Source organism: Scaptodrosophila lebanonensis, unplaced genomic scaffold (assembly GCF_003285725.1).
Source record: "Scaptodrosophila lebanonensis strain 11010-0011.00,11010-0021.00 unplaced genomic scaffold, SlebRS2 tig00000043-arrow-pilon, whole genome shotgun sequence".
Lineage (NCBI taxonomy): Eukaryota > Metazoa > Arthropoda > Insecta > Diptera > Drosophilidae > Scaptodrosophila > Scaptodrosophila lebanonensis.
In genome coordinates this window covers 3,150,570-3,159,480 of record NW_022060545.1, presented here as the reverse complement: position 1 = coordinate 3,159,480, position 8,911 = coordinate 3,150,570, and the positions used below count along the sequence as shown (strand labels likewise).

Below are 8,911 nucleotides of genomic sequence, written 5' to 3'. Positions count from 1 at the left end.
TGTCAAACATAAACAAAATACATGAAATACATCAACTTTTGACCTGAAATTCAAAGAAAAATGAAACCAACAACGACAACACATCTAATGTCTAAGCGACAGCATTAACCGATTTATAGTAAATAGCACATTAAGCTCCTCAAATCAGCAAATCGTTTACATACGAGTATTCAATCCAATCCAATCGTCTCGAATTGGTGTTCACATAGAATTGTCTTAAAAGTTGAACTCAAAATACGTACGAGTACAAAACTGTCAAAAATCGAAGAATAAAGGAAGGAATGAAGAAATCATGTATAAAACGTTATAGCATTTAAATAGTTTATAGTTCCAACTCGAATGCAAAGGAAGAAAAAGAAAAGAGAACCCAATTTGTAATACTATTAAAATTCAAGTATATAGCCTATATTTAAATCGATGTATATAGTATATATATGTATGTCTGTGTGTACAAGATATATGTCATATATATTTATTAACATATGTAAATGGCGCTGACACAGCTCCGAAATACCAACAAGAGTGAACCTTAAAACTGCAGAAGACATCGTAATGGGGAAATAATTTGAAATCATTTCACAATCAAATCTGTAATCATTTAGAATCAGTATATAGAATAGACAGCTTCCCATTAATGTTCCAATTGGTGCCTCGCGTAATAGTGAACATTAGATATGAGGTATAGAAAAAGTTTTACGTTTTTAAACAATTTTCCAACAAGTTTGTTTTATAGATCTGAAGCTAGCAACTAAAAAGTCCCAGTTTCAATGAAATTTAAAACTATTTTCATGAAGATTCTCAAATAATTGATTGAACAAATTTTTTAGATCTTTAGATCAAGAACTTTCAAACTGAAAAATTACAATTCAAAGTTACTTTTATGAATAATATTTACTGGGTATTTATAAACAACAAAAATGTTAAAAATTTATAATAACTCACATAAAAATTGTCACCACAGAATAATTATCTAAATTACTGAAATGGTCGCCTCCCAAAAAAGAATTGATCATGGAAATCTTTCTTTCCATTTGAAGTTTTCTAATAATTTTGAAAATAGTTTCATTGCTAATTCCTCTCACTCAACCCTTCTACGAATATATTTTTACCGACCGATAATAATGCCATAACTTTATGATTTTTTCTACGCTCATAAAAAATCTATGAAAGTTAGTAACCATATGGGGGGATTCCGCAGAAGAGCTGTGTTAGCGTTTTTTTGTGCTACAATTTGTGTCTTTGTTGTTTAATTGAATAAACATAAATATAAATAAAATAAACAATACTTGAATTTATATTAGGGTTACAACTAATTTAAAACAAATGTATCTCATACGTAGTATGAGGCAAGTCTATGGATGTAAGCTCTCGGAAGCAACAAAACTACCAGAAATAAAAATATTTTGAGTATACATGGATAGGAAACCAGACAACACCAATTTGTTGATTAGAAAACAACTTTATTATATCAACATAGTTCTTTTTTATTGCTGTGTATGATGTTAGGCTCTAAGCTAACTATACTTATATATATATATATATATGTATAAATAGTATAGTATCTATATAAAATCTTACAAAGTTCGCGTTCGAGTGAAGTACATTCGGGTTAGCACCTACAATTACGTCTATATGCATATAGATTGTAATACAGATGTGAAGAATGATTTATGAACTACTACTATTTATAGTACAGTATGATGATCTATTCTGTTCGGTTCCATATACACACCTACATAGTTGTACATATATATATATCTAACTTGTAATTACCGCAAACGCGTTTCGAATACATAAATACACATTTTTAGAATACTTTTTATTTGGCTTTCTTTTAATCGGCGCTCTCCACGTCCACGTTCTGTTTTCCTGAAACTGCTGTATACAAGAAATGAATCATACATATAATGCAACTATACTTATACTTGCTAAATGGAAACAAAACAAAATAAAACCCAAATGAACTCAAATTAATTGTCTTGGGCCCCAACGAGGCGTTTCAATGAGTAAGCATGAGGTGACAATTAGATTATTAAATGTGGGCGAGTTTTCAGCTTAAATGCAGAACACATATTTGGTTGTTGCTGAAACTATATATCTAATTGTACAAGGCCTTATCCACTATGATGCCGTGCTCGATGAGGAAGCTCTCGACATCGGAGGCAAAGAAATCATCGCTGAGATCGTCAGTGAGGCGCACGAAGTTACCAATCACTGCCTGCGCCTTGTAGACCAGCAAGGCGGGCAGGCCTTTGGTGCGAAAGTCGCGACTCATGCCAGCCACAGAGCTGCAGATCTTAGCAAACTTTATGGACGGATAGTCAATGGCCAGGCTATCCAGGCACTTGTTAAGTGTGGCACAAGCAGGCAAGGCACGCTCGTAGATGTGTATGATGATCGTCGTATGTTTGTTCTCCTTCTCCACACAGGCCAGGAACTCCTCGTGGGTGCTCAGCTGCTGCACCTTGCCAAACTGTTGATTGTGGCCCGTTTGTCGCAGCATTTCGGCCATGCGCTGCTTCTGGAATTGCTGCAGAAAATCTTCACTCATTAGCTCGGCCAGCTCTGCATCGAGCTCTTCCTGCCGCTTGCGCTCCTCATCCTCGGCTGCGGTCGCCGTTGTCATGCTTAACTTTTGGGCCAATGCCAGGCGCTGCCGTTCGGTCTCTTCGCGCCGCTCCGCCTCCAATTGCTTGAAACGCTGCCAGTCCTGGACCACGCCTTTGGGTCCCGTGTTGGTGGACGCTTGTTGGCGATAGCCGCCAGCCGGCGCCGCATTGGGGTCAGTGTTGATGGTCAGCCCCGCGGACTTGCTTTGCCCGCCTTTAGCACCCGGCTGGTTATCGCCAGCTTCATCATCGCCATTGTCTTCGCCTTCACTGCTGCTGCAATAATACTCCAATTTTTCGCCGAGCAATTTGTCCTCCAAAGTGGCCATCGTACGAGGGTGAGTTTATGTGCCTTTGTTAATGCAATTAGCAGATACGTTGGACTGAAATTTTTGCTGAAAACACACTCACACACCAATTCCCTTTGCTTACAACAATGTACACAGTATAAATAATAAAAATAGTAAGCTAAAACAGCAATTATTCACTTAATTGTACGCTCTAAAGAACTTGTATTTTATGCAGCTATAACTACAGTTTCGAAGCCACTGCAGAATCAGCTGTTGCTAGTGCTATAAAACATCAATAGATGGCGTCTCTGTGAAAAGAGTTGGCAGCGCTACAATCTTAACGCCCGCTCATTTTAAATTGTGAGTGCTGCGTATGACATTCAGGACTTCACGCAATTTTTCAGGAACATTGAAATGAAAGCTCCCAATGAGTTGCTGCTCCATGCTATTAAAGTCTGCTTTCTCCAGCTGGTAAAATGTTGTACATAAAATACAAAACCATAATGGTTGGTAAAATTGTAAAAAGAAGAAGAGGATTATTAATGCAAACCTCATCGCAAGAGTCGGTGCAGGAAGGATCTGCCAGTGCAAGGCGCTCTGCAAACGACACAATACCACACCAGGTGCGAAAATCCAAATATCCGCTGCTGCTGCGCTCATATCCGAGCATATTTAGAGTTCGACACACATTTTCTTCGGTGCCGTGGAATTCCAAAACATCTTCCAAGGCCTGCGGCAAGCAATGCCACATCATTGTTCTTTCCTTGTACTCGGTCTGAATTGGGTCTTCATTGGCATTGCCCAGCATTTCGCTTTCCGGCTCCTCGCAGCGGCTTAGATACTTTAGAAACACACGTTTATAGAGCTGTTTTCGCTGTTGTGAGACCCATACATATTTGCTTAAGTAGTCCAGCGGTGTCATGTCTAGAATCTTTTCAAATTAGCAATTTTTTTTTTTTTTTACATAAGGAATACGCACATACTTTGGAATAAGTTCAGGTCCATGGGCACATCGAATCGCGTAGCTGATTTGGAGAACTTGCGCGGCATTTTGGAGTTGATGCCGCCCGAAGACTTCTCCGATTCTTCTGCCGGTTTGTTCACAGCCTTCGGTTTTGGGGGCATGTATTTGATGGCCTCGCGTAGTGCACGATTCAGCTATAGAGAAGTAAGGATTAGTTAATCGGACTCGGTTGTTGGGCAGATCGCTCACAGCTTACATATCTGCCAAAGGTATTTTCTATCAAGTCCACATCCAAGTCCGTCTTCAGCACCTGAAATGCCTCGTCAGTGAGGAAACTACCTTTCAACAAAATGGGCTCGCTTTCCCGCTTGTCCTTGGCGGGCAGTAAACTAATCGAATTGGGTATCAAGCTCGGTCTTGTGCTGGGATTAAGCGAGTCGGGTCCCAGTGCAGAAACCTAAATAAATTCAAAAAATCTTTAATAACATACATATATAGCTATATAGGCAGAAGTGTAAATATCACCTGTGTTTCTGGATCCTCGCTCAAATGAAAAGTTGTGGTTGCTGTACATAGAAAATTTTGTAGTATCAGAAGAGTAATATAGAAAATTAGTAAAAGCTTTAAAAAAGCAAAGATAGAGTGCAACAACTGTTTCATAAATATTTCATCTTCAGCTTGATAGGAAGTGACAATTATGAGCTATTTAAAAAAGCAGTAAACTTAATAGGTTAAGCAAATATCCTAAGATCTATTTGGACTATTTCATTTCCCTAGCCAAACTAATTCTTCATCTTTTCTAACTATTCAAATCAGTAAATTTTAAAAATAACGAAGTACTTTGTTGGAGCAAAGATAAATGCTTAAACTTTTAGAAATAGTAGAACCGATTCTAAAATATTTTAAAAACCCCTTTTCACAATACTTTTGAATGAAGTTACAAACACAACATAATTAAGTTGCTTTGACACGTTTTCCAACACTTATATTGAAATAAACGACTTTGTTAGGCTCTTCCCCATTACAGAATTCGATCATACTTCCAATGGTATTGCAATTCATTAGAGATCATCTCAAATTTTCTACGAGTTGGAAAACAAATCCAAATTGATCTTGATAAATTTTATGCACTTATGCATGCTTTCTTCAATTTCTTGTTAAAAATAAAATATATTAGCCCTGAAAAAGGTATGTTTTCAGCCATAGACGGACAACTAAACTCACATTTGGGGCAATACTGTTGTAATGAATGGCTCTTACCCTGAGCAGGCTTTAGCTTTTTCCGTTTCTTGCCTCTCCTCACATCCTCATCGCTCAGTTCGTGCTCGTTGATGCATGTTTTGGGCGGCTTCGTATCAATATCTGGAGTTTCTGCAGCGCCCGGCGCATGGGTGGCTGCCGTTGCTAGCGAGGATTTTGGTCGTTGCTCATCACTTTTGGCATGCCTGGACTTTTTCTCCTCATTGGCGCCAGCACTCTTCGGCTTCTTCTCATCTTCCAGGCCACTTTGGGTCAGATCGGAACTGGGCTTCCAGTACAGCGTTTCCTGCGAATGGCTTCGCCTCAAGTCCAGTATGATTTTTTTCCGCTTAATATTCTCGTGTTTGCCCCACTCTGGGGTGATGCAGCGGCGATTGAGAAAGGAGCCGGCACTGGTGCGGGTGTGGATGCTGGTCACCGTTGGTGTGGGTGTGAGAGGACGCGAGTCCGTCTCCGCATAGCGCCGAAAGAGATCCTCGGGAATGTTGTCCGTCTCGTGCAGCTGTTGCTGGTCGGTCTCTGCTAGCTCCTGCTTATCCCTGGAATGCTGCACGTTCTTGCCCTCGATGGCCAGCGTCGTCTTCAGCTGGTGGATAACATCCTTGACGGCAGAAGGTGCGGGATGGTTGCATAGCACAGAACAGCCCTTGGCAAACGGATTGAAGAGTCCACCAAAGGGACGCAGCGAAAGGGGCATGGGCGTCGCCTCGAACTTGGAGGGCAACCGATGGTCATCGGCATGGTGTTGCCTTCGCTGTCAGCGTTGTTGCATCCACATTGAACACTTGTAACTTATTATATTATTTTTTTCTCACCTTTTTCAGGACTTTAATGCTTCGCTTAGGCGTTGGCACAAGCCCGGTCCGTGTAGTTCCGCTCATGGCGTCAAATAGACTACTTGTATTGATAAAGCTGCCAAAGCCGGCAACGTCTAGTAAACAAACATTTGAGTTGCTATGGAAAACTGCTCGTGCAGGCTAATTGTTTATTGTATAGGTTTAGCTAAAGCTTAAATGTTATTTGTTAAAACTATATACTTGTATATTTTTTAGATATCAATATAACTTAAATATTAAATAGTTCTCAGTGCATCAAAAATCGTTTAAGGAGTTCAAGAAGATATTGAAACTAAGTAGTTTGTAGTTTTTAGTTGCCAGCAAACCATTCACTTCTTCAGTTCCATCCGTCTTCGTCACCCACTCGTTTTTTCTAGAAGCGGTTTTCTAAAACAAGTTGATTTTCGAGAAAAGGGAAATTTGTTTCGCTATAACTTTTTATTGACCTTTGATTAAAAAGTATAATGAAAAGCATATAATGAATAATAATAAGATTTTTTATATTTTGTTTTATTCCATAAATTTGTGAAGCCAAGATCTAAAGAAAATTGAGCTTTTGGGTCAGAAATGTGTTTTTTTGTTGAAAAGATGTATAGTTTAATTATTAAATAAAGTATTTTTTACATTACGAACTATTATATTTGATAGAAAATCGATAAAAGTAATATTATAATATATAAATTGTAGATTGAATAAAAATAGTTTCAACAAATAATAAATGTTTTTCCTTTAAACCAATGATGTTATTCCTAAATGTGTAAATATTTTTAAGCTACCAAGTTTTTCATAAATATAGTATAGAACTGTTTTCTAAATTCAGAGTTTATTGCTAAAAAGAATTGATGTTTTAGATTTCCAATTAATATAACTAAGTTCTACGACTAATTATTGGTTGTTGTTAATTGTATTCTGTTCGAAACTTTCTATTAACTTTTTTTTACTTCCATGTATTATATTTGCATTCGTTTAATTTAATTTAAACGCTTTTAATTGAGCACGAATCGTATAACAACAAAGTATAAGAATATAGTTTTCACAAAATTTAATGATTGGAAGTTTTAGAGAAATATTTGTTTGTAAGTATTGGAAAAATGTTCAAACATAAAAGCTACTTAAATTTTATGTTTCTGCGAATAGTTGCTCCTTCATCATTGTTGCTAGAAACTTTTTAACTTCCGTTGAAAATAGCTTTTCTGTAACGCAACCAAAACTTTAGCAGCTTCAGCACTTCTTCAATCTTTCCCATGGATTGGATTTTAAATCAGCCCAGCTGCTCTATATAACAAATATAGTGGAGTGCAATTAAAAACTTGAATAAACGCTTTATTTAACGTAAGATAACAGTGTGTTTATTTTCACTTATCGCTAACAATTTAATATATAATTGTGTTTATTTTGATGCTTTTCGGCTCGCAGCTTGCACTCAATACAAGGAGCCCCGATGATGCAGATGCCGCAAACGTTGATCCAGCAACTGGCCCTCGTTGGTCAGCGACAGCGACACCGTCGAGGATGAGCGATGAATGGATGGCAGCGCCTGGCTGTCCCGAGCGGCGTTCCCAGTCGGAACGGGTCCCAGGCCCGCAGTATTACCGACAGCACGGGACCGCAGCAAGTGGTTGCGCAGTGTGGCGCCGGAGCGTTCAGTGCGCCGCACCGAATTATTGAATGAGATCTGCAGCGAGAGGCGTTTCTGGGAGAGTGCGGCCAAGTGCTCGGGCGATAGCTCGATGACTTGCGAGGTGTGTGGTGCGCCGGCGGCGGCAACTGCAACCGCCGTTGTGGCAGCACTGTAAGTGGGCAGGGGATTTGTGGGCGAATTTCCGCCGCCACCGCCACCGCCGCCGCAACTGCAGCTGACGGAGTTCAGGGAAATATTGTCGGCATTATCCGCACTGGGACCGTTGCCCGTTTCCACCAGTGTGTAAGCCACCGCCGGCTCCTTAGAGCCATTATCGTTGGCGCTTTCAAATATCTTGATGACGGGCACAACAGCGGGTGTGAGTATGATGCCGGCCTTTCGGAATTCCTCCAATGCATCATCATAGGTGGGCAGCCCGGAGACTATCGTATATGAGGGCAAGGATTCTACTTCATAGTCGGGAGGACAGCGACGACAAATCTCGATAGTGGGCTCATTGTGATTAGCGCGATCTGCAAAGAGAACAGACGAAATGTTCTTATTAGTAAGGACTGTGTATGATTGGCTTCAATTCATTCATTAATTTAAATATAAAATAAATAAAAATATATATACAAGTTTGTACTTAGTATTCATCTTTAAATAGTCATTAATGAAACTAGAGTTTTTGTAGATTGATAGCAGATTTGTAAAGCATATTGTTTATGTTCGCCAATATGCCTGAAAAGGTCTCTTAAAACTTAAGCTAATTAAGAAATGTTCACATGAGGATTCCATTAATATATCATAATGTCTATGAGTAGAGAGATATGTTTTATTTTGAAAATAGATAGATTTATAAAAAAAGAAAACTTGCAAATAAGTTGTGAAAACTCCAAAATTCGTTTATGAATTTAAAAAGTGTTTTAAAGTAGAGAGATAATTTGTTTTATTTTGAAAATAGATAGATTTATAGAAAAAGAAAACTTGTAAATAAGTTGTGAAGTTATGAATTTAAAAAGTGTTTTATCGCTAAAGGAAAACACTTTAAGCCCGCAACGAGATCTGTAGTTCTCCATTACTAAACTCTATTCTCGATTCGGATTATAATTTCATGATCTATTTGCAATTGAAATGTGATATTGCTCAGCCATTCACCTATCTTTGTGGCAATAAATTTAGTCACTCTCTTGACTATTTTTACGTTCATCCCATGGCTCGCTTTGCAATGCATTGCCGGAACTGGCAACAAACGATGGTAAATTGTACAAAAAAAGCGACCATTCAAAATTATCAAATCAATTCCGTTGCGTCCGCTGGGACCGACAAAC

The 8,911-nt window shown here is 38.7% G+C and overlaps 3 protein-coding genes across 3 annotated transcripts in view; all 3 read right to left on the bottom strand.

Annotated features, from left to right (window-relative positions):
- Nucleotides 1-1,439: 1,439 nt before the first annotated feature.
- Nucleotides 1,440-3,059, bottom strand: LOC115622671 (phosducin-like protein). The gene is made up of 2 exons (XM_030516686.1): nt 3,021-3,059; nt 1,440-2,961 (listed from the first exon to the last, which is right to left on the bottom strand). The coding sequence occupies exon 2, from the start codon at nt 2,936-2,938 to the stop codon at nt 2,099-2,101; it is 840 nt and encodes a 279-aa protein (XP_030372546.1). The 5' UTR covers nt 2,939-2,961; nt 3,021-3,059; the 3' UTR covers nt 1,440-2,098.
- A 188-nt stretch (nt 3,060-3,247) lies between these two features.
- LOC115622256 lies at nt 3,248-6,004 on the bottom strand. The gene is made up of 7 exons (XM_030516156.1): nt 5,939-6,004; nt 5,124-5,877; nt 4,389-4,429; nt 4,120-4,320; nt 3,883-4,057; nt 3,450-3,823; nt 3,248-3,367 (listed from the first exon to the last, which is right to left on the bottom strand). The coding sequence occupies exons 1-7, from the start codon at nt 6,002-6,004 to the stop codon at nt 3,248-3,250; spliced, it is 1,731 nt and encodes a 576-aa protein (XP_030372016.1).
- A 1,252-nt stretch (nt 6,005-7,256) lies between these two features.
- LOC115622419 overlaps nt 7,257-8,911 on the bottom strand; it is a 29,952-nt gene continuing 28,297 nt past the window's right edge. The window contains exon 3 of the mRNA XM_030516354.1: nt 7,257-8,113. Within this exon, the coding sequence (XP_030372214.1) occupies nt 7,383-8,113 (731 nt within the window). The 3' untranslated portion in view covers nt 7,257-7,382. The remainder of the gene's footprint in view (nt 8,114-8,911) is intronic.

Bases quoted from the DNA above. Each gene is read 5' to 3' on its own strand.
- LOC115622671 (XM_030516686.1), bottom strand. From the start codon at position 2,938: ATGGCCACTTTGGAGGACAAATTGCTCGGCGAAAAATTGGAGTATTAT.
- LOC115622256 (XM_030516156.1), bottom strand. From the start codon at position 6,004: ATGAGCGGAACTACACGGACCGGGCTTGTGCCAACGCCTAAGCGAAGC. The intron at 4,321-4,388 runs GTGATATTTACA...GAATTTATTTAG, and splicing joins GCGAGGATCCAGAAACACAG to GTTTCTGCACTGGGACCCGA. The intron at 4,058-4,119 runs GTAAGCTGTGAG...ACTTCTCTATAG, and splicing joins AAAATACCTTTGGCAGATAT to CTGAATCGTGCACTACGCGA.